The 23,058-nt window shown below is 39.5% G+C and overlaps 18 protein-coding genes and 4 non-coding genes across 22 annotated transcripts; 11 read left to right on the forward strand and 11 right to left on the reverse strand.

The window, feature by feature from the left end:
- Positions 1-240: 240 nt before the first annotated feature.
- Positions 241-723, reverse strand: LOC147808416 (histone H2A). The gene has a single exon (XM_087163043.1). The coding sequence runs from the start codon at positions 665-667 to the stop codon at positions 293-295; it is 375 nt and encodes a 124-aa protein (XP_087019169.1). The 5' UTR covers positions 668-723; the 3' UTR covers positions 241-292.
- Positions 724-1,070: 347 nt separating this feature from the next.
- LOC147808417 (5S ribosomal RNA) lies at positions 1,071-1,189 on the forward strand. The gene has a single exon (XR_015434365.1). It is a non-coding gene; the product is annotated as a 5S ribosomal RNA (ribosomal RNA).
- A 314-nt stretch (positions 1,190-1,503) lies between these two features.
- Positions 1,504-3,349, reverse strand: LOC147808418 (histone H2B-like). Its single transcript, XM_087163062.1, has one exon. The coding sequence runs from the start codon at positions 1,902-1,904 to the stop codon at positions 1,530-1,532; it is 375 nt and encodes a 124-aa protein (XP_087019188.1). The 5' UTR covers positions 1,905-3,349; the 3' UTR covers positions 1,504-1,529.
- Positions 3,350-3,694: 345 nt separating this feature from the next.
- Positions 3,695-4,106, forward strand: LOC147808419 (histone H4). The gene has a single exon (XM_087163079.1). It carries the CDS (start codon positions 3,743-3,745, stop codon positions 4,052-4,054), a length of 312 nt encoding a protein of 103 aa, XP_087019205.1. The 5' UTR covers positions 3,695-3,742; the 3' UTR covers positions 4,055-4,106.
- Positions 4,107-5,227: 1,121 nt separating this feature from the next.
- LOC147808420 (histone H1-like) lies at positions 5,228-6,106 on the reverse strand. The gene has a single exon (XM_087163013.1). The coding sequence runs from the start codon at positions 6,057-6,059 to the stop codon at positions 5,460-5,462; it is 600 nt and encodes a 199-aa protein (XP_087019139.1). The 5' UTR covers positions 6,060-6,106; the 3' UTR covers positions 5,228-5,459.
- Positions 6,107-6,198: 92 nt separating this feature from the next.
- LOC147808421 (histone H3) lies at positions 6,199-6,720 on the forward strand. Its single transcript, XM_087163031.1, has one exon. It carries the CDS (start codon positions 6,259-6,261, stop codon positions 6,667-6,669), a length of 411 nt encoding a protein of 136 aa, XP_087019157.1. The 5' UTR covers positions 6,199-6,258; the 3' UTR covers positions 6,670-6,720.
- Positions 6,721-7,296: 576 nt separating this feature from the next.
- Positions 7,297-7,779, reverse strand: LOC147808422 (histone H2A). Its single transcript, XM_087163044.1, has one exon. The coding sequence runs from the start codon at positions 7,721-7,723 to the stop codon at positions 7,349-7,351; it is 375 nt and encodes a 124-aa protein (XP_087019170.1). The 5' UTR covers positions 7,724-7,779; the 3' UTR covers positions 7,297-7,348.
- Positions 7,780-8,126: 347 nt separating this feature from the next.
- LOC147808423 (5S ribosomal RNA) lies at positions 8,127-8,245 on the forward strand. Its single transcript, XR_015434366.1, has one exon. It is a non-coding gene; the product is annotated as a 5S ribosomal RNA (ribosomal RNA).
- Positions 8,246-8,559: 314 nt separating this feature from the next.
- On the reverse strand, positions 8,560-9,001 carry LOC147808424 (histone H2B-like). The gene has a single exon (XM_087163058.1). The coding sequence runs from the start codon at positions 8,958-8,960 to the stop codon at positions 8,586-8,588; it is 375 nt and encodes a 124-aa protein (XP_087019184.1). The 5' UTR covers positions 8,961-9,001; the 3' UTR covers positions 8,560-8,585.
- A 110-nt stretch (positions 9,002-9,111) lies between these two features.
- LOC147808425 (histone H4) lies at positions 9,112-9,523 on the forward strand. The gene has a single exon (XM_087163069.1). The coding sequence runs from the start codon at positions 9,160-9,162 to the stop codon at positions 9,469-9,471; it is 312 nt and encodes a 103-aa protein (XP_087019195.1). The 5' UTR covers positions 9,112-9,159; the 3' UTR covers positions 9,472-9,523.
- Positions 9,524-10,644: 1,121 nt separating this feature from the next.
- On the reverse strand, positions 10,645-11,523 carry LOC147808426 (histone H1-like). Its single transcript, XM_087163016.1, has one exon. It carries the CDS (start codon positions 11,474-11,476, stop codon positions 10,877-10,879), a length of 600 nt encoding a protein of 199 aa, XP_087019142.1. The 5' UTR covers positions 11,477-11,523; the 3' UTR covers positions 10,645-10,876.
- Positions 11,524-11,615: 92 nt separating this feature from the next.
- Positions 11,616-12,137, forward strand: LOC147808427 (histone H3). Its single transcript, XM_087163032.1, has one exon. The coding sequence runs from the start codon at positions 11,676-11,678 to the stop codon at positions 12,084-12,086; it is 411 nt and encodes a 136-aa protein (XP_087019158.1). The 5' UTR covers positions 11,616-11,675; the 3' UTR covers positions 12,087-12,137.
- Positions 12,138-12,713: 576 nt separating this feature from the next.
- On the reverse strand, positions 12,714-13,196 carry LOC147808428 (histone H2A). The gene has a single exon (XM_087163047.1). The coding sequence runs from the start codon at positions 13,138-13,140 to the stop codon at positions 12,766-12,768; it is 375 nt and encodes a 124-aa protein (XP_087019173.1). The 5' UTR covers positions 13,141-13,196; the 3' UTR covers positions 12,714-12,765.
- Positions 13,197-13,543: 347 nt separating this feature from the next.
- On the forward strand, positions 13,544-13,662 carry LOC147808429 (5S ribosomal RNA). The gene has a single exon (XR_015434367.1). It is a non-coding gene; the product is annotated as a 5S ribosomal RNA (ribosomal RNA).
- A 314-nt stretch (positions 13,663-13,976) lies between these two features.
- On the reverse strand, positions 13,977-14,418 carry LOC147808430 (histone H2B-like). Its single transcript, XM_087163065.1, has one exon. The coding sequence runs from the start codon at positions 14,375-14,377 to the stop codon at positions 14,003-14,005; it is 375 nt and encodes a 124-aa protein (XP_087019191.1). The 5' UTR covers positions 14,378-14,418; the 3' UTR covers positions 13,977-14,002.
- Positions 14,419-16,170: 1,752 nt separating this feature from the next.
- On the forward strand, positions 16,171-16,582 carry LOC147808431 (histone H4). Its single transcript, XM_087163077.1, has one exon. It carries the CDS (start codon positions 16,219-16,221, stop codon positions 16,528-16,530), a length of 312 nt encoding a protein of 103 aa, XP_087019203.1. The 5' UTR covers positions 16,171-16,218; the 3' UTR covers positions 16,531-16,582.
- Positions 16,583-17,703: 1,121 nt separating this feature from the next.
- Positions 17,704-18,582, reverse strand: LOC147808432 (histone H1-like). The gene has a single exon (XM_087163017.1). It carries the CDS (start codon positions 18,533-18,535, stop codon positions 17,936-17,938), a length of 600 nt encoding a protein of 199 aa, XP_087019143.1. The 5' UTR covers positions 18,536-18,582; the 3' UTR covers positions 17,704-17,935.
- Positions 18,583-18,674: 92 nt separating this feature from the next.
- LOC147808433 (histone H3) lies at positions 18,675-19,196 on the forward strand. The gene has a single exon (XM_087163033.1). The coding sequence runs from the start codon at positions 18,735-18,737 to the stop codon at positions 19,143-19,145; it is 411 nt and encodes a 136-aa protein (XP_087019159.1). The 5' UTR covers positions 18,675-18,734; the 3' UTR covers positions 19,146-19,196.
- Positions 19,197-19,772: 576 nt separating this feature from the next.
- On the reverse strand, positions 19,773-20,255 carry LOC147808434 (histone H2A). The gene has a single exon (XM_087163045.1). It carries the CDS (start codon positions 20,197-20,199, stop codon positions 19,825-19,827), a length of 375 nt encoding a protein of 124 aa, XP_087019171.1. The 5' UTR covers positions 20,200-20,255; the 3' UTR covers positions 19,773-19,824.
- A 347-nt stretch (positions 20,256-20,602) lies between these two features.
- On the forward strand, positions 20,603-20,721 carry LOC147808435 (5S ribosomal RNA). The gene has a single exon (XR_015434368.1). It is a non-coding gene; the product is annotated as a 5S ribosomal RNA (ribosomal RNA).
- Positions 20,722-21,035: 314 nt separating this feature from the next.
- Positions 21,036-21,477, reverse strand: LOC147808436 (histone H2B-like). Its single transcript, XM_087163059.1, has one exon. It carries the CDS (start codon positions 21,434-21,436, stop codon positions 21,062-21,064), a length of 375 nt encoding a protein of 124 aa, XP_087019185.1. The 5' UTR covers positions 21,437-21,477; the 3' UTR covers positions 21,036-21,061.
- Positions 21,478-21,587: 110 nt separating this feature from the next.
- On the forward strand, positions 21,588-21,999 carry LOC147808437 (histone H4). The gene has a single exon (XM_087163068.1). It carries the CDS (start codon positions 21,636-21,638, stop codon positions 21,945-21,947), a length of 312 nt encoding a protein of 103 aa, XP_087019194.1. The 5' UTR covers positions 21,588-21,635; the 3' UTR covers positions 21,948-21,999.
- Positions 22,000-23,058: the final 1,059 nt, after the last annotated feature.

Genomic DNA, 23,058 nt, shown 5'->3' on the forward strand with positions numbered 1-23,058 from the left:
CGTCCATTTCTTTTTAACAATTGTAAAGTGATTTTTAAGGATAATGCAACAATGAAATAAAATTTAAAAAATACTTTGTTCTTTCACTCATTGTTTAAATAACATTTTAAAAGTATTGTTGAAGAAATTGCATTAATAACGCATAAGTATATACGCGTATAAAATTATTTTTAGGAAATAAGGGCGGTTTTTATAAATACTGAGTTAATTCTCAATGTGTTTGAGTGGTATAAATAATTTGTTGGCTCTGAAAAGAGCCTTTTTTTTTAATTGTGAAGGTTTTGAAATGAGTTTATGCTTTCTTTTCGGTCTTCTTGGGGAGGAGAACGGCTTGGATGTTTGGCAAAACACCGCCCTGGGCGATAGTGACACCAGAGAGGAGCTTGTTCAACTCTTCGTCGTTTCTGATGGCGAGCTGAAGATGTCTAGGGATGATCCTAGTCTTCTTGTTGTCTCTGGCAGCATTACCAGCCAACTCGAGAACTTCAGCAGCCAAGTACTCGAGTACAGCGGCTAAGTATACTGGAGCACCAGCTCCGACTCGCTCAGCATAATTTCCTTTCCTCAAAAGACGATGGATTCTACCAACGGGAAACTGAAGACCAGCACGACTGGATCGAGTCTTGCTCTTTCCCTTCACTTTTCCTCCTTTGCCACGTCCAGACATAATTACAAGAGAATAAAATAGGTACTACTCACTCGAAAGACACGAGTAAAATTGTGGTCCGGAGCGGGAGTAGGCTAGTATTTATGTATTCGCTTGAGAGATATTTTCCTCCAATGAGAGCACTCCCCGACCTCCTACACTCACTCCCTACCCATCTAACGGAATGAAAATTAGACGTCATGACGTAATAGACGTCGAAACTACATTCATTTTCTTTCTCTTTCCTTTAGAAGTTAATATTACTTTCAAAAAAGAAAAAAAAAGTAATAAATATCACTAAAATATTGTAATCCTTATTTCTTTCCCTTTAAAATTACAGAATTTTAAAGGCAAGGTCCTTTAACAACTTCATTTTAATGAAATTAAAATGAAGTTGTTAAAGGAGCTGAATTGTACAATGAATGTCAACGGCCATACCATGATGAAAATACCGGTTCTCGTCCGATCACCGAAGTCAAGCATCATCGGGCGCGGTCAGTACTTGGGAGGGTGACCACCTGGGAACACCGCGTGCCGTTGGCATACCTTTTTAATTTTATTAATTGTTACACAATAAATAAATTTTCACACTGTCTCTAAATTTATTATTTTTTCTTCTTCGTACAACTAAAAAAGAAAAATATGAATGTTCTTTTCTTATATTATTCAAGGAAATGTAGCACATTGCTTTGTCATATAATAAATACGCTTAGTGTAAGAAATTCATTTTTTAGCTTATTACAGAAAAAAGAGAGAGATGAACTTTTGGAATTTGCTTCAATTACAACACTAGCAATTCTCTGCCTTTTTTAAAAATGTTATTGTTTATGATAGATTTGTTGGTCCTGAAAAGGACCTTTTTTTTAAAATTCGGTTTATCGGTTTACTTGGAGCTGGTGTACTTGGTGACTGCCTTGGTGCCTTCGGAGACAGCGTGCTTGGCGAGTTCACCGGGCAAGAGGAGTCGCACTGCAGTCTGGATTTCCCGACTGGTAATGGTGCTACGCTTGTTGTAGTGGGCCAATCGAGAAGATTCTGCGGCAATTCTCTCGAATATATCGTTGACGAAAGAGTTCATGATAGACATGGCTTTGCTTGAAATGCCAGTGTCGGGATGAACTTGTTTCAAGACTTTGTAGATGTAAATTGCGAAAGATTCCTTCCTGCGCTTCTTCCTCTTTTTCTTGTCACCTGCTCGGACGGCTTTTTGGGCCTTGCCGGCTTTCTTCACAGCTTTTCCGGATGCTTGGGGAGGCATGACTGTTCGCTTTCAATATAATATCGAAAATGGTGAAAATCGTCGTCGTCGTCGTCGCGGATTGCTCGAGGCTTTTAGGCCCCGAAGGGGCCTTTTACCTCTCCATATGAGTTGCAAATGATGAAGTTGTGGCATCGGAATGGACCTAGAAGAGAGGGAGAAAAGAAAAAGAGGTGGTGGGCGTGGCCTGATGGATGCTGCCCGGTGATTGGCTGGATGGCTGCTAAGCTGTTTCTGAAGTGAAAATTTTTGAAGTTTTTGAAATAACTAAATTTTGAAGAAGTGCAAGCACTTCAGGATTGTTCATGAGTTTTTCCAACTCGGCAACGAGTAGGAGAGTTCTGGCAACTGGAGAAATATCAGGTGGAGTGGGTTTTGGAGGGTCTGCTATTGGTTTACGACGGGATTGAAGGCGCCTTTTCAGGGGTCTGGAAGGGCAGCCGGTGAAGTTGGCAGTGTGGTCGCCGGCACAATTTGCACATTTCGCAGGCGTTGATCTGGGTTTCGTGCAAATGAAGCTGCGATGAGGCCCCGCACACTTTACACATCTTGGGTTGTTGTTGCAGGAGCGCTGAGTATGGCCATATCCCTGGCAGTTGTAGCACTGAATTAGGCCACGCCCACCACGGAAAAGCTCGATCTTGATTGGCCGATCGAAGAAAGTCCTCGTCGAGTTCTGGAAAGATCTGCTGAGATTATTATCATCGTTGCAAATAATAACAAAGTCCTTATTGGTGTTATTAGCAGCATTTTTCCTTCTCAACTGGAAAATCTTAATAGGAATGAGGCCTGTGGTTTCAATCTCAGCTTGGAGGATCTCAGGAGTGATTGCGGCCGAGAAGCCTCTAAACAACAGTTTAGCAGTACGTGAGTTCTCGGTCACAAGTTTCTCCGCCACTGGAATATCGGGAGTTATCACAGGAGGGTCAGGTGCTTTGGAGGGAGTAGCATCCACGGGGAGTTTCCTCGGCTTGGCTTTTCTCCGCTTCTTTCGTACTGGAGTGCAGGAGGGAGAGGCTGCCGCAGGGGTGTCGGTGGTGGTCCCGGGAGCGATCTCAGGGTCTGCCGGTGGGGTAACTGCAACCTGATTGGCCGGTTCCGAGGAATCCTGGCTTCCCATTGGCTGAGGGGTCTGGCTGCTCTTAAGAGATCGGCATGCTGCAATGAAGCTTTGTTGGGCGAAGCATCGATCCAAATCAATCTTTGAGAGCGGCACAGGAGAGTTGGTGATCCCAGTTAAGGTTTTTTCGGCATTGCTGATGAGATCATCAATTTTATCAGGTGATTCGGCGACTTGGGTGCGGGCCAGCTCGGTCATCCGTCTGTCAATGGATTGGAGGGACTCGTGACCAGAGTGGGCAGGTGGAGAGCGGCTCGGGGTAGACGGGTTAAACCGTTTTCCCCCTCGCCCGAATCGATGAGAAGACATCGCAGGAAGGTGGAAGTGAATTAAGCCTTACTCTCAATTCAGGACTATAATTCGTAAAGCAGGAGTGATTCACACCTTACTCTCAGTTCGGGTGTGTTTCACTAGAACATATGACTTACTCTCAGTTCGGTCAATATATTCAAACAGTAGTGAACGATAAAGTCTTACTCTCAGTTCGGACTATTATCGCAGGAGCATCAGGGAACACAACCTACTCTCAATTCGGTTGAAACCTGAATGTGGTGAAAATCGCAGGAAAGTCGATTTTCTTATGTACTCGGTGGGACCACCAACTCTCGTCGTCGACCAATAAGAAAGCAGGTGGGCGGGGCTAAACTAATATATACTGCGCTCAAAAAAATGGGTGCTCATTTTCGTTACAATTTCTTGCTGACGAAGGTTGATCATCATGTCTGGACGTGGTAAAGGAGGAAAAGGACTCGGAAAGGGGGGTGCCAAACGTCATCGTAAAGTTTTGCGTGATAACATCCAAGGTATCACCAAGCCTGCCATCAGACGTCTAGCTCGACGAGGTGGAGTCAAGCGTATCTCTGGACTTATCTACGAAGAAACCAGAGGAGTTCTCAAAGTTTTCCTTGAGAACGTTATCCGGGACGCTGTCACTTACACCGAGCACGCAAAGAGGAAGACCGTCACTGCCATGGACGTAGTCTACGCTCTCAAGCGACAGGGACGCACGCTATACGGTTTTGGAGGTTAAATTTAAGCTCCCCCCCTTTGAGAACAAAAAAAAAAGGCCCTTTTAAGGGCCAACAAATATGCATCACATTTTTTTGGGCCACCCACCCTGTTCAAACGTCTTTTTCCCGTTTTTTTTTCTTCCTTAACGCAAAGAAAATGCGACTTTTTTTTAAATTCCAGCAAATGCTTATAACGTTGTTAAATTAGACACCATTTTCACAAGTCATACATGAAAATTCACCTCTCATTCTAGAGATAACAATCTATTAACTTTTTTTCAATTAAAGTGTTTTTATTTTTATTAAAAAAAAAAAAAAAAAAGCAAAATCCAACAATAACGTTAAATACAATGTTTAAATGTCATTTTCTGATGGTAGTTCTTAATAAACCAACATAATTTACTCTTAAAAATTCATTTAATGATTAGAATAGCTTTTTTAATCAATTCTAGTATAAACAGCACGAATAATTCAGAAAAAAGTGGTGTCAAAATTAGGTCATTTTAGACTCAAAATAAAGCAACAATGTAAAATCTAGTACATTATTGTGATATCAAGCAATGATTTTCTGCCCATCTTCTAGTTTCTAATTGTTAAGCATTAAAAGAGTAAGCATTAATTGTTAAAGCATTAAAAAAAAAATGAAAATTCAACAAGAATGCATATAAAATAATAATACATATGAAATTTAACAAATAAACAGATAATTCCTTCTAGATTCTTGATACACACCTCTATTTCAGTCATTAGAAGCACTTCAATGATCGTTCCCACGCAATTGCTTTAAAAAAGTAAAAAGTGGTGGCAAAATCCAAGTTTAATTTCTATGTAAATATGCACTGAAATAAGTGTAACGCTTCTGTCCCGCGGTATTAAACTCTTTTCCTGCGAAAAGAGCTTAATAACGTAGGACAGAAGCGTTACACTTATTTCAGTGCATATTTACATAGAAATTAAACTTGGATTTTGCCACCACTTTTTACTTTTTTAAAGCAATTGCGTGGGAACGATCATTCAAGTGCTTCTAATGACTGAAATAGAGGTGTGTATCAAGAATCTAGAAGGAATGATCTGTTTATTTGTTAAACTTTATATGTATTATATAAAATAATATATTAAACATATTTTATTTTAGATGTTCTTATTAATTTTATCATTTAACTATTTTTACAGATATAAAAGAAACAAAAAAAGAACTCATGGAGGCAATTTAATAAAAAAACTAAAAGATTCTACACATATATTCTCTTTACATAGATAATAAAGTGTAAAAAGTGGTGGAAATTTATAAAAAATCAAATTGCATAAGTTTTTAATTCTGCCACCACCTTTTGTTTCACACTAGTGCTTTTATTTATCGGGGGGGTGTACATAATTTGTTGGCTCTGAAAAGAGCCTTTTTTTTTAAATGTGTTTTTCAGGTATCTATTTCTTTGCCTTCTTGGGGGATGCTTTCTTGGGTGTCTTCATTTTCTTAACTTTGGGTGCTTTTGGTTTGGTTGCAGCTTTAGCCTTGGGCTTTTTTGGAGTCTTGGGTTTTGCAGCGGGCTTCTTTGCAGCTGGTTTCTTAGCGGCAGGCTTTTTAGCTGCTGCTTTAGCTTTCGGTTTTGCGGCTTTCTTCACAGAAGCGGCTTTTGGTTTTTTGGGGGTGGCTGATTCCTTCTTCGGCTTCTTTACTCCTTCCTTGGTTTTTTGGCCGGACGCGGCGAGTTTAAAAGAACCGGTGGCACCTTTTCCTTTAGTTTGCACTAAAGAACCACTGACGACGGCACTTTTCAAGTATTTCTTAATGAAGGGAGTGAGACGTTCCAAATCGACCTTGTGGTGAGAGCCGATGTGTTTCTTGATAGCCTGCAACGAAGAACCACCTCGTTCTTTCAAACTGGTGATAGCTTCGTTAACCATCTCGGAAACTTTAGGATGAGAAGGTAAGGTTTTAGGTTTTTTCGCAGCAGCTAATTTCGCCTTTTTCTTAGGCGTAGCAGCGGCAGGAGCAGCAGAAACGGCAGCGGTTTCCTCAGACATGTTCGCTTGAATCGAAATTCAACAAAAATGTTTTGCGGCGCACAAAAACGTTAATTAAAGCGATCGCGATCGCTGCGCCACCGCTTCGAAGCCCGTTGGCCAATCAGCACTCGCCTCAACGTTTTAAAAACACTATCGAAAGCGCGGAGAACTCATTTCTGCCTGAGATTTAGTCAGAGACGCACCCAAGTTTTTCGCTATGGCACGTACCAAGCAAACCGCTCGTAAGAGTACCGGAGGTAAAGCTCCCCGAAAACAACTGGCCACCAAGGCAGCTCGTAAGAGCGCCCCTGCAACCGGAGGTGTTAAGAAGCCCCATCGTTACAGGCCTGGAACAGTCGCTTTGAGAGAAATTCGTCGTTACCAAAAATCCACTGAGCTCCTCATCCGTAAATTGCCCTTCCAACGTTTGGTGAGAGAAATCGCTCAGGATTTCAAGACCGACTTGCGTTTCCAGAGCTCTGCCGTCATGGCTCTTCAAGAGGCCAGCGAAGCTTATTTAGTTGGTCTTTTCGAAGACACTAACCTTTGCGCTATCCACGCCAAGAGAGTCACTATCATGCCCAAAGACATCCAACTTGCCCGACGTATTCGTGGAGAACGAGCTTAAGCTGCTTAACTACTCAACTTTTAAAAAAAAGGTCCTTTTTAGGACCAACAAATCACCACACTTACAATATATTGAAACGGGATGACGATACTCTGCATACTTAAATTTATATCCCTTTTTTTCGTTTTATTATTTCGTAACAAAAGGTAAACTAGTATTTCGAAACGAATCACTTTTAGAATTTCTCCAACAGATGGCGCCACGACACCTTTGTGACTGGTTAATTCTCAGTCAAAAAGTTTTGATGGTTTCTCTATAATAGATTAAAAAAAATAATAGAAATCCCGTATTTATTATGTTTAAATTGTAATCTCTATTATAAAACATTAGTTTGAAATAGTATTGTTGAACTTCATTCTTGCTAGCAACAATATAAAATTAAAATAACGTCCATTTCTTTTTAACAATTGTAAAGTGATTTTTAAGGATAATGCAACAATGAAATAAAATTTAAAAAATACTTTGTTCTTTCACTCATTGTTTAAATAACATTTTAAAAGTATTGTTGAAGAAATTGCATTAATAACGCATAAGTATATACGCGTATAAAATTATTTTTAGGAAATAAGGGCGGTTTTTATAAATACTGAGTTAATTCTCAATGTGTTTGAGTGGTATAAATAATTTGTTGGCTCTGAAAAGAGCCTTTTTTTTTAATTGTGAAGGTTTTGAAATGAGTTTATGCTTTCTTTTCGGTCTTCTTGGGGAGGAGAACGGCTTGGATGTTTGGCAAAACACCGCCCTGGGCGATAGTGACACCAGAGAGGAGCTTGTTCAACTCTTCGTCGTTTCTGATGGCGAGCTGAAGATGTCTAGGGATGATCCTAGTCTTCTTGTTGTCTCTGGCAGCATTACCAGCCAACTCGAGAACTTCAGCAGCCAAGTACTCGAGTACAGCGGCTAAGTATACTGGAGCACCAGCTCCGACTCGCTCAGCATAATTTCCTTTCCTCAAAAGACGATGGATTCTACCAACGGGAAACTGAAGACCAGCACGACTGGATCGAGTCTTGCTCTTTCCCTTCACTTTTCCTCCTTTGCCACGTCCAGACATAATTACAAGAGAATAAAATAGGTACTACTCACTCGAAAGACACGAGTAAAATTGTGGTCCGGAGCGGGAGTAGGCTAGTATTTATGTATTCGCTTGAGAGATATTTTCCTCCAATGAGAGCACTCCCCGACCTCCTACACTCACTCCCTACCCATCTAACGGAATGAAAATTAGACGTCATGACGTAATAGACGTCGAAACTACATTCATTTTCTTTCTCTTTCCTTTAGAAGTTAATATTACTTTCAAAAAAGAAAAAAAAAGTAATAAATATCACTAAAATATTGTAATCCTTATTTCTTTCCCTTTAAAATTACAGAATTTTAAAGGCAAGGTCCTTTAACAACTTCATTTTAATGAAATTAAAATGAAGTTGTTAAAGGAGCTGAATTGTACAATGAATGTCAACGGCCATACCATGATGAAAATACCGGTTCTCGTCCGATCACCGAAGTCAAGCATCATCGGGCGCGGTCAGTACTTGGGAGGGTGACCACCTGGGAACACCGCGTGCCGTTGGCATACCTTTTTAATTTTATTAATTGTTACACAATAAATAAATTTTCACACTGTCTCTAAATTTATTATTTTTTCTTCTTCGTACAACTAAAAAAGAAAAATATGAATGTTCTTTTCTTATATTATTCAAGGAAATGTAGCACATTGCTTTGTCATATAATAAATACGCTTAGTGTAAGAAATTCATTTTTTAGCTTATTACAGAAAAAAGAGAGAGATGAACTTTTGGAATTTGCTTCAATTACAACACTAGCAATTCTCTGCCTTTTTTAAAAATGTTATTGTTTATGATAGATTTGTTGGTCCTGAAAAGGACCTTTTTTTTAAAATTCGGTTTATCGGTTTACTTGGAGCTGGTGTACTTGGTGACTGCCTTGGTGCCTTCGGAGACAGCGTGCTTGGCGAGTTCACCGGGCAAGAGGAGTCGCACTGCAGTCTGGATTTCCCGACTGGTAATGGTGCTACGCTTGTTGTAGTGGGCCAATCGAGAAGATTCTGCGGCAATTCTCTCGAATATATCGTTGACGAAAGAGTTCATGATAGACATGGCTTTGCTTGAAATGCCAGTGTCGGGATGAACTTGTTTCAAGACTTTGTAGATGTAAATTGCGAAAGATTCCTTCCTGCGCTTCTTCCTCTTTTTCTTGTCACCTGCTCGGACGGCTTTTTGGGCCTTGCCGGCTTTCTTCACAGCTTTTCCGGATGCTTGGGGAGGCATGACTGTTCGCTTTCAATATAATATCGAAAATGGTGAAAATCGCAGGAAAGTCGATTTTCTTATGTACTCGGTGGGACCACCAACTCTCGTCGTCGACCAATAAGAAAGCAGGTGGGCGGGGCTAAACTAATATATACTGCGCTCAAAAAAATGGGTGCTCATTTTCGTTACAATTTCTTGCTGACGAAGGTTGATCATCATGTCTGGACGTGGTAAAGGAGGAAAAGGACTCGGAAAGGGGGGTGCCAAACGTCATCGTAAAGTTTTGCGTGATAACATCCAAGGTATCACCAAGCCTGCCATCAGACGTCTAGCTCGACGAGGTGGAGTCAAGCGTATCTCTGGACTTATCTACGAAGAAACCAGAGGAGTTCTCAAAGTTTTCCTTGAGAACGTTATCCGGGACGCTGTCACTTACACCGAGCACGCAAAGAGGAAGACCGTCACTGCCATGGACGTAGTCTACGCTCTCAAGCGACAGGGACGCACGCTATACGGTTTTGGAGGTTAAATTTAAGCTCCCCCCCTTTGAGAACAAAAAAAAAAGGCCCTTTTAAGGGCCAACAAATATGCATCACATTTTTTTGGGCCACCCACCCTGTTCAAACGTCTTTTTCCCGTTTTTTTTTCTTCCTTAACGCAAAGAAAATGCGACTTTTTTTTAAATTCCAGCAAATGCTTATAACGTTGTTAAATTAGACACCATTTTCACAAGTCATACATGAAAATTCACCTCTCATTCTAGAGATAACAATCTATTAACTTTTTTTCAATTAAAGTGTTTTTATTTTTATTAAAAAAAAAAAAAAAAAAGCAAAATCCAACAATAACGTTAAATACAATGTTTAAATGTCATTTTCTGATGGTAGTTCTTAATAAACCAACATAATTTACTCTTAAAAATTCATTTAATGATTAGAATAGCTTTTTTAATCAATTCTAGTATAAACAGCACGAATAATTCAGAAAAAAGTGGTGTCAAAATTAGGTCATTTTAGACTCAAAATAAAGCAACAATGTAAAATCTAGTACATTATTGTGATATCAAGCAATGATTTTCTGCCCATCTTCTAGTTTCTAATTGTTAAGCATTAAAAGAGTAAGCATTAATTGTTAAAGCATTAAAAAAAAAATGAAAATTCAACAAGAATGCATATAAAATAATAATACATATGAAATTTAACAAATAAACAGATAATTCCTTCTAGATTCTTGATACACACCTCTATTTCAGTCATTAGAAGCACTTCAATGATCGTTCCCACGCAATTGCTTTAAAAAAGTAAAAAGTGGTGGCAAAATCCAAGTTTAATTTCTATGTAAATATGCACTGAAATAAGTGTAACGCTTCTGTCCCGCGGTATTAAACTCTTTTCCTGCGAAAAGAGCTTAATAACGTAGGACAGAAGCGTTACACTTATTTCAGTGCATATTTACATAGAAATTAAACTTGGATTTTGCCACCACTTTTTACTTTTTTAAAGCAATTGCGTGGGAACGATCATTCAAGTGCTTCTAATGACTGAAATAGAGGTGTGTATCAAGAATCTAGAAGGAATGATCTGTTTATTTGTTAAACTTTATATGTATTATATAAAATAATATATTAAACATATTTTATTTTAGATGTTCTTATTAATTTTATCATTTAACTATTTTTACAGATATAAAAGAAACAAAAAAAGAACTCATGGAGGCAATTTAATAAAAAAACTAAAAGATTCTACACATATATTCTCTTTACATAGATAATAAAGTGTAAAAAGTGGTGGAAATTTATAAAAAATCAAATTGCATAAGTTTTTAATTCTGCCACCACCTTTTGTTTCACACTAGTGCTTTTATTTATCGGGGGGGTGTACATAATTTGTTGGCTCTGAAAAGAGCCTTTTTTTTTAAATGTGTTTTTCAGGTATCTATTTCTTTGCCTTCTTGGGGGATGCTTTCTTGGGTGTCTTCATTTTCTTAACTTTGGGTGCTTTTGGTTTGGTTGCAGCTTTAGCCTTGGGCTTTTTTGGAGTCTTGGGTTTTGCAGCGGGCTTCTTTGCAGCTGGTTTCTTAGCGGCAGGCTTTTTAGCTGCTGCTTTAGCTTTCGGTTTTGCGGCTTTCTTCACAGAAGCGGCTTTTGGTTTTTTGGGGGTGGCTGATTCCTTCTTCGGCTTCTTTACTCCTTCCTTGGTTTTTTGGCCGGACGCGGCGAGTTTAAAAGAACCGGTGGCACCTTTTCCTTTAGTTTGCACTAAAGAACCACTGACGACGGCACTTTTCAAGTATTTCTTAATGAAGGGAGTGAGACGTTCCAAATCGACCTTGTGGTGAGAGCCGATGTGTTTCTTGATAGCCTGCAACGAAGAACCACCTCGTTCTTTCAAACTGGTGATAGCTTCGTTAACCATCTCGGAAACTTTAGGATGAGAAGGTAAGGTTTTAGGTTTTTTCGCAGCAGCTAATTTCGCCTTTTTCTTAGGCGTAGCAGCGGCAGGAGCAGCAGAAACGGCAGCGGTTTCCTCAGACATGTTCGCTTGAATCGAAATTCAACAAAAATGTTTTGCGGCGCACAAAAACGTTAATTAAAGCGATCGCGATCGCTGCGCCACCGCTTCGAAGCCCGTTGGCCAATCAGCACTCGCCTCAACGTTTTAAAAACACTATCGAAAGCGCGGAGAACTCATTTCTGCCTGAGATTTAGTCAGAGACGCACCCAAGTTTTTCGCTATGGCACGTACCAAGCAAACCGCTCGTAAGAGTACCGGAGGTAAAGCTCCCCGAAAACAACTGGCCACCAAGGCAGCTCGTAAGAGCGCCCCTGCAACCGGAGGTGTTAAGAAGCCCCATCGTTACAGGCCTGGAACAGTCGCTTTGAGAGAAATTCGTCGTTACCAAAAATCCACTGAGCTCCTCATCCGTAAATTGCCCTTCCAACGTTTGGTGAGAGAAATCGCTCAGGATTTCAAGACCGACTTGCGTTTCCAGAGCTCTGCCGTCATGGCTCTTCAAGAGGCCAGCGAAGCTTATTTAGTTGGTCTTTTCGAAGACACTAACCTTTGCGCTATCCACGCCAAGAGAGTCACTATCATGCCCAAAGACATCCAACTTGCCCGACGTATTCGTGGAGAACGAGCTTAAGCTGCTTAACTACTCAACTTTTAAAAAAAAGGTCCTTTTTAGGACCAACAAATCACCACACTTACAATATATTGAAACGGGATGACGATACTCTGCATACTTAAATTTATATCCCTTTTTTTCGTTTTATTATTTCGTAACAAAAGGTAAACTAGTATTTCGAAACGAATCACTTTTAGAATTTCTCCAACAGATGGCGCCACGACACCTTTGTGACTGGTTAATTCTCAGTCAAAAAGTTTTGATGGTTTCTCTATAATAGATTAAAAAAAATAATAGAAATCCCGTATTTATTATGTTTAAATTGTAATCTCTATTATAAAACATTAGTTTGAAATAGTATTGTTGAACTTCATTCTTGCTAGCAACAATATAAAATTAAAATAACGTCCATTTCTTTTTAACAATTGTAAAGTGATTTTTAAGGATAATGCAACAATGAAATAAAATTTAAAAAATACTTTGTTCTTTCACTCATTGTTTAAATAACATTTTAAAAGTATTGTTGAAGAAATTGCATTAATAACGCATAAGTATATACGCGTATAAAATTATTTTTAGGAAATAAGGGCGGTTTTTATAAATACTGAGTTAATTCTCAATGTGTTTGAGTGGTATAAATAATTTGTTGGCTCTGAAAAGAGCCTTTTTTTTTAATTGTGAAGGTTTTGAAATGAGTTTATGCTTTCTTTTCGGTCTTCTTGGGGAGGAGAACGGCTTGGATGTTTGGCAAAACACCGCCCTGGGCGATAGTGACACCAGAGAGGAGCTTGTTCAACTCTTCGTCGTTTCTGATGGCGAGCTGAAGATGTCTAGGGATGATCCTAGTCTTCTTGTTGTCTCTGGCAGCATTACCAGCCAACTCGAGAACTTCAGCAGCCAAGTACTCGAGTACAGCGGCTAAGTATACTGGAGCACCAGCTCCGACTCGCTCAGCATAATTTCCTTTCCTCAAAAGACGATGGATTCTACCAACGGGAAACTGAAGACCAGCACGACTGGATCGAGTCTTGCTCTTTCCCTTCACTTTTCCTCCTTTGCCACGTCCAGACATAATTACAAGAGAATAAAATAGGTACTACTCACTCGAAAGACACGAGTAAAATTGTGGTCCGGAGCGGGAGTAGGCTAGTATTTATGTATTCGCTTGAGAGATATTTTCCTCCAATGAGAGCACTCCCCGACCTCCTACACTCACTCCCTACCCATCTAACGGAATGAAAATTAGACGTCATGACGTAATAGACGTCGAAACTACATTCATTTTCTTTCTCTTTCCTTTAGAAGTTAATATTACTTTCAAAAAAGAAAAAAAAAGTAATAAATATCACTAAAATATTGTAATCCTTATTTCTTTCCCTTTAAAATTACAGAATTTTAAAGGCAAGGTCCTTTAACAACTTCATTTTAATGAAATTAAAATGAAGTTGTTAAAGGAGCTGAATTGTACAATGAATGTCAACGGCCATACCATGATGAAAATACCGGTTCTCGTCCGATCACCGAAGTCAAGCATCATCGGGCGCGGTCAGTACTTGGGAGGGTGACCACCTGGGAACACCGCGTGCCGTTGGCATACCTTTTTAATTTTATTAATTGTTACACAATAAATAAATTTTCACACTGTCTCTAAATTTATTATTTTTTCTTCTTCGTACAACTAAAAAAGAAAAATATGAATGTTCTTTTCTTATATTATTCAAGGAAATGTAGCACATTGCTTTGTCATATAATAAATACGCTTAGTGTAAGAAATTCATTTTTTAGCTTATTACAGAAAAAAGAGAGAGATGAACTTTTGGAATTTGCTTCAATTACAACACTAGCAATTCTCTGCCTTTTTTAAAAATGTTATTGTTTATGATAGATTTGTTGGTCCTGAAAAGGACCTTTTTTTTAAAATTCGGTTTATCGGTTTACTTGGAGCTGGTGTACTTGGTGACTGCCTTGGTGCCTTCGGAGACAGCGTGCTTGGCGAGTTCACCGGGCAAGAGGAGTCGCACTGCAGTCTGGATTTCCCGACTGGTAATGGTGCTACGCTTGTTGTAGTGGGCCAATCGAGAAGATTCTGCGGCAATTCTCTCGAATATATCGTTGACGAAAGAGTTCATGATAGACATGGCTTTGCTTGAAATGCCAGTGTCGGGATGAACTTGTTTCAAGACTTTGTAGATGTAAATTGCGAAAGATTCCTTCCTGCGCTTCTTCCTCTTTTTCTTGTCACCTGCTCGGACGGCTTTTTGGGCCTTGCCGGCTTTCTTCACAGCTTTTCCGGATGCTTGGGGAGGCATGACTGTTCGCTTTCAATATAATATCGAAAATGGTGAAAATCGTCGTCGTCGTCGTCGTCGTCGCGGATTGCTCGAGGCTTTTAGGCCCCGAAGGGGCCTTTTACCTCTCCATATGAATTGGAAATGATGAAGTTGTGGCATCGGAATGGACCTAGAAGAAAGGGAGAAAAGAAAAAGAGGTGGTGGGCGTGGCCTGATGGATGCTGCCCGGTGATTGGCTGGATGGCTGCTAAGCTGTTTCTGAAGTGAAAATTTTTGAAGTTTTTGAAATAACTAAGTTTTGAAGAAGTGCAAGCACTTCAGGATTGTTCATGAGTTTTTCCAACTCGGCAACGAGTAGGAGAGTTCTGGCAACTGGAGAAATATCAGGTGGAGTGGGTTTTGGAGGGTCTGCTGTTGGTTTACGACGGGATTGAAGGCGCCTTTTCAGGGGTCTGGAAGGACAGCCGGTGAAGTTGGCAGTGTGGTCGCCGGCACAATTTGCACATTTCGCAGGCGTTGATCTGGGTTTAGTGCAATTGAAGCTGCGATGAGGCCCCGCACACTTTACACATCTGGGATTGTTGTTGCAGGAGCGCTGAGTATGGCCATATCCCTGGCAGTTGTAGCACTGAATTAGGCCACGCCCACCACGGAAAAGCTCGATCTTGATTGGCCGATCGAAGAAAGTCCTCGTTGTGTTCAGGAAAGATCTGCTGAGATTATTATCATCGTTGCAAATAATAACAAAGTCCTTATTGATGTTATTAGCAGCATTTTTCCTTCTCAACTGGAATATCTTAATGGGAATGAGGCCTGTGGTTTCAATTTCAGCTCGGAGGATCTCAGGAGTGATTGCGGCCGAGAAGCCTCTAAACAACAGTTTAGCAGTACGTGAGTTCTCGGTCACAATTTTTTCCGCCACTGGAATATCGGAAGTTATCACAGGAGGGTCAGGTGCTTTGGAGGGAGTAGCATCCACGGGGAGTTTCCTCGGCTTGGCTTTTCTCCGCTTCTTTCGGACTGGAGTGCAGGAGGGAGAGGCTGCCGCAGGGGTGTCGGTGGTGGTCCCGGGAGCGATCTCAGGGTCTGCCGGTGGGGTAGCTGCAACCTGATTGGCCGGTTCCGAGGAATCCTGGCTTCCCATTGGCTGAGGGGTCTGGCTGCTCTTAAGGGATCGGCATGCTGCAATGAAGCTTTGTTGGGCGAAGCATCGATCCAAATCTATCTTTGAGAGCGGCACAGGAGAGTTGGTGATCCCAGATAAGGTTTTTTCAGCATTGTTGATGAGATCATCAATTTTGTCCGGTGATTCGGCGACTTGGGTGCGGGCCAGCTCGGTCATCCGTCTATCAATGGATTGAAGAGACTCGAAATCTGGGCGGGCAGGTGGAGAGCGGCTCGGGGTAGACGGGTTAAACCGTTTTCCCCCTCGCCCAAATCGATGAGTTGACATGGCAGGAGATGTGAGGTAGAAATTAGCCTTACTCTCGATTCAGGTCTAAATTTCAAAGGCTGAATTGTTACACACCTTACTCTCGATTCAGGTTGTGTTAACAAGGAACATCTGACTTACTCTCAATTCAGACAGATGTTCAGACAGCAGTGAAAATATACAAGTCTTACTCTCAATTCGGACTGTATAAGAGCATCAATGAACACAACCTACTCTCGGTTCAGTTGGATCATGAATCGGTGAAAATCGCAGGAAAGTCGATTTTCTTATGTACTCGGTGGGACCACCAACTCTCGTCGTCGACCAATAAGAAAGCAGGTGGGCGGGGCTAAACTAATATATACTGCGCTCAAAAAAATGGGTGCTCATTTTCGTTACAATTTCTTGCTGACGAAGGTTGATCATCATGTCTGGACGTGGTAAAGGAGGAAAAGGACTCGGAAAGGGGGGTGCCAAACGTCATCGTAAAGTTTTGCGTGATAACATCCAAGGTATCACCAAGCCTGCCATCAGACGTCTAGCTCGACGAGGTGGAGTCAAGCGTATCTCTGGACTTATCTACGAAGAAACCAGAGGAGTTCTCAAAGTTTTCCTTGAGAACGTTATCCGGGACGCTGTCACTTACACCGAGCACGCAAAGAGGAAGACCGTCACTGCCATGGACGTAGTCTACGCTCTCAAGCGACAGGGACGCACGCTATACGGTTTTGGAGGTTAAATTTAAGCTCCCCCCCTTTGAGAACAAAAAAAAAAGGCCCTTTTAAGGGCCAACAAATATGCATCACATTTTTTTGGGCCACCCACCCTGTTCAAACGTCTTTTTCCCGTTTTTTTTTCTTCCTTAACGCAAAGAAAATGCGACTTTTTTTTAAATTCCAGCAAATGCTTATAACGTTGTTAAATTAGACACCATTTTCACAAGTCATACATGAAAATTCACCTCTCATTCTAGAGATAACAATCTATTAACTTTTTTTCAATTAAAGTGTTTTTATTTTTATTAAAAAAAAAAAAAAAAAAGCAAAATCCAACAATAACGTTAAATACAATGTTTAAATGTCATTTTCTGATGGTAGTTCTTAATAAACCAACATAATTTACTCTTAAAAATTCATTTAATGATTAGAATAGCTTTTTTAATCAATTCTAGTATAAACAGCACGAATAATTCAGAAAAAAGTGGTGTCAAAATTAGGTCATTTTAGACTCAAAATAAAGCAACAATGTAAAATCTAGTACATTATTGTGATATCAAGCAATGATTTTCTGCCCATCTTCTAGTTTCTAATTGTTAAGCATTAAAAGAGTAAGCATTAATTGTTAAAGCATTAAAAAAAAAATGAAAATTCAACAAGAATGCATATAAAATAATAATACATATGAAATTTAACAAATAAACAGATAATTCCTTCTAGATTCTTGATACACACCTCTATTTCAGTCATTAGAAGCACTTCAATGATCGTTCCCACGCAATTGCTTTAAAAAAGTAAAAAGTGGTGGCAAAATCCAAGTTTAATTTCTATGTAAATATGCACTGAAATAAGTGTAACGCTTCTGTCCCGCGGTATTAAACTCTTTTCCTGCGAAAAGAGCTTAATAACGTAGGACAGAAGCGTTACACTTATTTCAGTGCATATTTACATAGAAATTAAACTTGGATTTTGCCACCACTTTTTACTTTTTTAAAGCAATTGCGTGGGAACGATCATTCAAGTGCTTCTAATGACTGAAATAGAGGTGTGTATCAAGAATCTAGAAGGAATGATCTGTTTATTTGTTAAACTTTATATGTATTATATAAAATAATATATTAAACATATTTTATTTTAGATGTTCTTATTAATTTTATCATTTAACTATTTTTACAGATATAAAAGAAACAAAAAAAGAACTCATGGAGGCAATTTAATAAAAAAACTAAAAGATTCTACACATATATTCTCTTTACATAGATAATAAAGTGTAAAAAGTGGTGGAAATTTATAAAAAATCAAATTGCATAAGTTTTTAATTCTGCCACCACCTTTTGTTTCACACTAGTGCTTTTATTTATCGGGGGGGTGTACATAATTTGTTGGCTCTGAAAAGAGCCTTTTTTTTTAAATGTGTTTTTCAGGTATCTATTTCTTTGCCTTCTTGGGGGATGCTTTCTTGGGTGTCTTCATTTTCTTAACTTTGGGTGCTTTTGGTTTGGTTGCAGCTTTAGCCTTGGGCTTTTTTGGAGTCTTGGGTTTTGCAGCGGGCTTCTTTGCAGCTGGTTTCTTAGCGGCAGGCTTTTTAGCTGCTGCTTTAGCTTTCGGTTTTGCGGCTTTCTTCACAGAAGCGGCTTTTGGTTTTTTGGGGGTGGCTGATTCCTTCTTCGGCTTCTTTACTCCTTCCTTGGTTTTTTGGCCGGACGCGGCGAGTTTAAAAGAACCGGTGGCACCTTTTCCTTTAGTTTGCACTAAAGAACCACTGACGACGGCACTTTTCAAGTATTTCTTAATGAAGGGAGTGAGACGTTCCAAATCGACCTTGTGGTGAGAGCCGATGTGTTTCTTGATAGCCTGCAACGAAGAACCACCTCGTTCTTTCAAACTGGTGATAGCTTCGTTAACCATCTCGGAAACTTTAGGATGAGAAGGTAAGGTTTTAGGTTTTTTCGCAGCAGCTAATTTCGCCTTTTTCTTAGGCGTAGCAGCGGCAGGAGCAGCAGAAACGGCAGCGGTTTCCTCAGACATGTTCGCTTGAATCGAAATTCAACAAAAATGTTTTGCGGCGCACAAAAACGTTAATTAAAGCGATCGCGATCGCTGCGCCACCGCTTCGAAGCCCGTTGGCCAATCAGCACTCGCCTCAACGTTTTAAAAACACTATCGAAAGCGCGGAGAACTCATTTCTGCCTGAGATTTAGTCAGAGACGCACCCAAGTTTTTCGCTATGGCACGTACCAAGCAAACCGCTCGTAAGAGTACCGGAGGTAAAGCTCCCCGAAAACAACTGGCCACCAAGGCAGCTCGTAAGAGCGCCCCTGCAACCGGAGGTGTTAAGAAGCCCCATCGTTACAGGCCTGGAACAGTCGCTTTGAGAGAAATTCGTCGTTACCAAAAATCCACTGAGCTCCTCATCCGTAAATTGCCCTTCCAACGTTTGGTGAGAGAAATCGCTCAGGATTTCAAGACCGACTTGCGTTTCCAGAGCTCTGCCGTCATGGCTCTTCAAGAGGCCAGCGAAGCTTATTTAGTTGGTCTTTTCGAAGACACTAACCTTTGCGCTATCCACGCCAAGAGAGTCACTATCATGCCCAAAGACATCCAACTTGCCCGACGTATTCGTGGAGAACGAGCTTAAGCTGCTTAACTACTCAACTTTTAAAAAAAAGGTCCTTTTTAGGACCAACAAATCACCACACTTACAATATATTGAAACGGGATGACGATACTCTGCATACTTAAATTTATATCCCTTTTTTTCGTTTTATTATTTCGTAACAAAAGGTAAACTAGTATTTCGAAACGAATCACTTTTAGAATTTCTCCAACAGATGGCGCCACGACACCTTTGTGACTGGTTAATTCTCAGTCAAAAAGTTTTGATGGTTTCTCTATAATAGATTAAAAAAAATAATAGAAATCCCGTATTTATTATGTTTAAATTGTAATCTCTATTATAAAACATTAGTTTGAAATAGTATTGTTGAACTTCATTCTTGCTAGCAACAATATAAAATTAAAATAACGTCCATTTCTTTTTAACAATTGTAAAGTGATTTTTAAGGATAATGCAACAATGAAATAAAATTTAAAAAATACTTTGTTCTTTCACTCATTGTTTAAATAACATTTTAAAAGTATTGTTGAAGAAATTGCATTAATAACGCATAAGTATATACGCGTATAAAATTATTTTTAGGAAATAAGGGCGGTTTTTATAAATACTGAGTTAATTCTCAATGTGTTTGAGTGGTATAAATAATTTGTTGGCTCTGAAAAGAGCCTTTTTTTTTAATTGTGAAGGTTTTGAAATGAGTTTATGCTTTCTTTTCGGTCTTCTTGGGGAGGAGAACGGCTTGGATGTTTGGCAAAACACCGCCCTGGGCGATAGTGACACCAGAGAGGAGCTTGTTCAACTCTTCGTCGTTTCTGATGGCGAGCTGAAGATGTCTAGGGATGATCCTAGTCTTCTTGTTGTCTCTGGCAGCATTACCAGCCAACTCGAGAACTTCAGCAGCCAAGTACTCGAGTACAGCGGCTAAGTATACTGGAGCACCAGCTCCGACTCGCTCAGCATAATTTCCTTTCCTCAAAAGACGATGGATTCTACCAACGGGAAACTGAAGACCAGCACGACTGGATCGAGTCTTGCTCTTTCCCTTCACTTTTCCTCCTTTGCCACGTCCAGACATAATTACAAGAGAATAAAATAGGTACTACTCACTCGAAAGACACGAGTAAAATTGTGGTCCGGAGCGGGAGTAGGCTAGTATTTATGTATTCGCTTGAGAGATATTTTCCTCCAATGAGAGCACTCCCCGACCTCCTACACTCACTCCCTACCCATCTAACGGAATGAAAATTAGACGTCATGACGTAATAGACGTCGAAACTACATTCATTTTCTTTCTCTTTCCTTTAGAAGTTAATATTACTTTCAAAAAAGAAAAAAAAAGTAATAAATATCACTAAAATATTGTAATCCTTATTTCTTTCCCTTTAAAATTACAGAATTTTAAAGGCAAGGTCCTTTAACAACTTCATTTTAATGAAATTAAAATGAAGTTGTTAAAGGAGCTGAATTGTACAATGAATGTCAACGGCCATACCATGATGAAAATACCGGTTCTCGTCCGATCACCGAAGTCAAGCATCATCGGGCGCGGTCAGTACTTGGGAGGGTGACCACCTGGGAACACCGCGTGCCGTTGGCATACCTTTTTAATTTTATTAATTGTTACACAATAAATAAATTTTCACACTGTCTCTAAATTTATTATTTTTTCTTCTTCGTACAACTAAAAAAGAAAAATATGAATGTTCTTTTCTTATATTATTCAAGGAAATGTAGCACATTGCTTTGTCATATAATAAATACGCTTAGTGTAAGAAATTCATTTTTTAGCTTATTACAGAAAAAAGAGAGAGATGAACTTTTGGAATTTGCTTCAATTACAACACTAGCAATTCTCTGCCTTTTTTAAAAATGTTATTGTTTATGATAGATTTGTTGGTCCTGAAAAGGACCTTTTTTTTAAAATTCGGTTTATCGGTTTACTTGGAGCTGGTGTACTTGGTGACTGCCTTGGTGCCTTCGGAGACAGCGTGCTTGGCGAGTTCACCGGGCAAGAGGAGTCGCACTGCAGTCTGGATTTCCCGACTGGTAATGGTGCTACGCTTGTTGTAGTGGGCCAATCGAGAAGATTCTGCGGCAATTCTCTCGAATATATCGTTGACGAAAGAGTTCATGATAGACATGGCTTTGCTTGAAATGCCAGTGTCGGGATGAACTTGTTTCAAGACTTTGTAGATGTAAATTGCGAAAGATTCCTTCCTGCGCTTCTTCCTCTTTTTCTTGTCACCTGCTCGGACGGCTTTTTGGGCCTTGCCGGCTTTCTTCACAGCTTTTCCGGATGCTTGGGGAGGCATGACTGTTCGCTTTCAATATAATATCGAAAATGGTGAAAATCGCAGGAAAGTCGATTTTCTTATGTACTCGGTGGGACCACCAACTCTCGTCGTCGACCAATAAGAAAGCAGGTGGGCGGGGCTAAACTAATATATACTGCGCTCAAAAAAATGGGTGCTCATTTTCGTTACAATTTCTTGCTGACGAAGGTTGATCATCATGTCTGGACGTGGTAAAGGAGGAAAAGGACTCGGAAAGGGGGGTGCCAAACGTCATCGTAAAGTTTTGCGTGATAACATCCAAGGTATCACCAAGCCTGCCATCAGACGTCTAGCTCGACGAGGTGGAGTCAAGCGTATCTCTGGACTTATCTACGAAGAAACCAGAGGAGTTCTCAAAGTTTTCCTTGAGAACGTTATCCGGGACGCTGTCACTTACACCGAGCACGCAAAGAGGAAGACCGTCACTGCCATGGACGTAGTCTACGCTCTCAAGCGACAGGGACGCACGCTATACGGTTTTGGAGGTTAAATTTAAGCTCCCCCCCTTTGAGAACAAAAAAAAAAGGCCCTTTTAAGGGCCAACAAATATGCATCACATTTTTTTGGGCCACCCACCCTGTTCAAACGTCTTTTTCCCGTTTTTTTTTCTTCCTTAACGCAAAGAAAATGCGACTTTTTTTTAAATTCCAGCAAATGCTTATAACGTTGTTAAATTAGACACCATTTTCACAAGTCATACATGAAAATTCACCTCTCATTCTAGAGATAACAATCTATTAACTTTTTTTCAATTAAAGTGTTTTTATTTTTATTAAAAAAAAAAAAAAAAAAGCAAAATCCAACAATAACGTTAAATACAATGTTTAAATGTCATTTTCTGATGGTAGTTCTTAATAAACCAACATAATTTACTCTTAAAAATTCATTTAATGATTAGAATAGCTTTTTTAATCAATTCTAGTATAAACAGCACGAATAATTCAGAAAAAAGTGGTGTCAAAATTAGGTCATTTTAGACTCAAAATAAAGCAACAATGTAAAATCTAGTACATTATTGTGATATCAAGCAATGATTTTCTGCCCATCTTCTAGTTTCTAATTGTTAAGCATTAAAAGAGTAAGCATTAATTGTTAAAGCATTAAAAAAAAAATGAAAATTCAACAAGAATGCATATAAAATAATAATACATATGAAATTTAACAAATAAACAGATAATTCCTTCTAGATTCTTGATACACACCTCTATTTCAGTCATTAGAAGCACTTCAATGATCGTTCCCACGCAATTGCTTTAAAAAAGTAAAAAGTGGTGGCAAAATCCAAGTTTAATTTCTATGTAAATATGCACTGAAATAAGTGTAACGCTTCTGTCCCGCGGTATTAAACTCTTTTCCTGCGAAAAGAGCTTAATAACGTAGGACAGAAGCGTTACACTTATTTCAGTGCATATTTACATAGAAATTAAACTTGGATTTTGCCACCACTTTTTACTTTTTTAAAGCAATTGCGTGGGAACGATCATTCAAGTGCTTCTAATGACTGAAATAGAGGTGTGTATCAAGAATCTAGAAGGAATGATCTGTTTATTTGTTAAACTTTATATGTATTATATAAAATAATATATTAAACATATTTTATT

The sequence above is a fragment of the Parasteatoda tepidariorum genome, chromosome 5, assembly GCF_982258835.1.
Source record: "Parasteatoda tepidariorum strain Cologne lab strain chromosome 5, Ptep-v5.0, whole genome shotgun sequence".
Lineage (NCBI taxonomy): Eukaryota > Metazoa > Arthropoda > Arachnida > Araneae > Theridiidae > Parasteatoda > Parasteatoda tepidariorum.

What these genes read in the sequence shown, in the direction of transcription:
- LOC147808425 (XM_087163069.1), top strand. Translation starts at nt 9,160, where the DNA reads ATGTCTGGACGTGGTAAAGGAGGAAAAGGACTCGGAAAGGGGGGTGCC.
- LOC147808430 (XM_087163065.1), bottom strand. Translation starts at nt 14,377, where the DNA reads ATGCCTCCCCAAGCATCCGGAAAAGCTGTGAAGAAAGCCGGCAAGGCC.
- LOC147808427 (XM_087163032.1), top strand. Translation starts at nt 11,676, where the DNA reads ATGGCACGTACCAAGCAAACCGCTCGTAAGAGTACCGGAGGTAAAGCT.
- LOC147808420 (XM_087163013.1), bottom strand. Translation starts at nt 6,059, where the DNA reads ATGTCTGAGGAAACCGCTGCCGTTTCTGCTGCTCCTGCCGCTGCTACG.
- LOC147808431 (XM_087163077.1), top strand. Translation starts at nt 16,219, where the DNA reads ATGTCTGGACGTGGTAAAGGAGGAAAAGGACTCGGAAAGGGGGGTGCC.
- LOC147808433 (XM_087163033.1), top strand. Translation starts at nt 18,735, where the DNA reads ATGGCACGTACCAAGCAAACCGCTCGTAAGAGTACCGGAGGTAAAGCT.
- LOC147808426 (XM_087163016.1), bottom strand. Translation starts at nt 11,476, where the DNA reads ATGTCTGAGGAAACCGCTGCCGTTTCTGCTGCTCCTGCCGCTGCTACG.
- LOC147808421 (XM_087163031.1), top strand. Translation starts at nt 6,259, where the DNA reads ATGGCACGTACCAAGCAAACCGCTCGTAAGAGTACCGGAGGTAAAGCT.
- LOC147808432 (XM_087163017.1), bottom strand. Translation starts at nt 18,535, where the DNA reads ATGTCTGAGGAAACCGCTGCCGTTTCTGCTGCTCCTGCCGCTGCTACG.
- LOC147808428 (XM_087163047.1), bottom strand. Translation starts at nt 13,140, where the DNA reads ATGTCTGGACGTGGCAAAGGAGGAAAAGTGAAGGGAAAGAGCAAGACT.
- LOC147808416 (XM_087163043.1), bottom strand. Translation starts at nt 667, where the DNA reads ATGTCTGGACGTGGCAAAGGAGGAAAAGTGAAGGGAAAGAGCAAGACT.
- LOC147808422 (XM_087163044.1), bottom strand. Translation starts at nt 7,723, where the DNA reads ATGTCTGGACGTGGCAAAGGAGGAAAAGTGAAGGGAAAGAGCAAGACT.
- LOC147808419 (XM_087163079.1), top strand. Translation starts at nt 3,743, where the DNA reads ATGTCTGGACGTGGTAAAGGAGGAAAAGGACTCGGAAAGGGGGGTGCC.
- LOC147808418 (XM_087163062.1), bottom strand. Translation starts at nt 1,904, where the DNA reads ATGCCTCCCCAAGCATCCGGAAAAGCTGTGAAGAAAGCCGGCAAGGCC.
- LOC147808437 (XM_087163068.1), top strand. Translation starts at nt 21,636, where the DNA reads ATGTCTGGACGTGGTAAAGGAGGAAAAGGACTCGGAAAGGGGGGTGCC.
- LOC147808434 (XM_087163045.1), bottom strand. Translation starts at nt 20,199, where the DNA reads ATGTCTGGACGTGGCAAAGGAGGAAAAGTGAAGGGAAAGAGCAAGACT.
- LOC147808436 (XM_087163059.1), bottom strand. Translation starts at nt 21,436, where the DNA reads ATGCCTCCCCAAGCATCCGGAAAAGCTGTGAAGAAAGCCGGCAAGGCC.
- LOC147808424 (XM_087163058.1), bottom strand. Translation starts at nt 8,960, where the DNA reads ATGCCTCCCCAAGCATCCGGAAAAGCTGTGAAGAAAGCCGGCAAGGCC.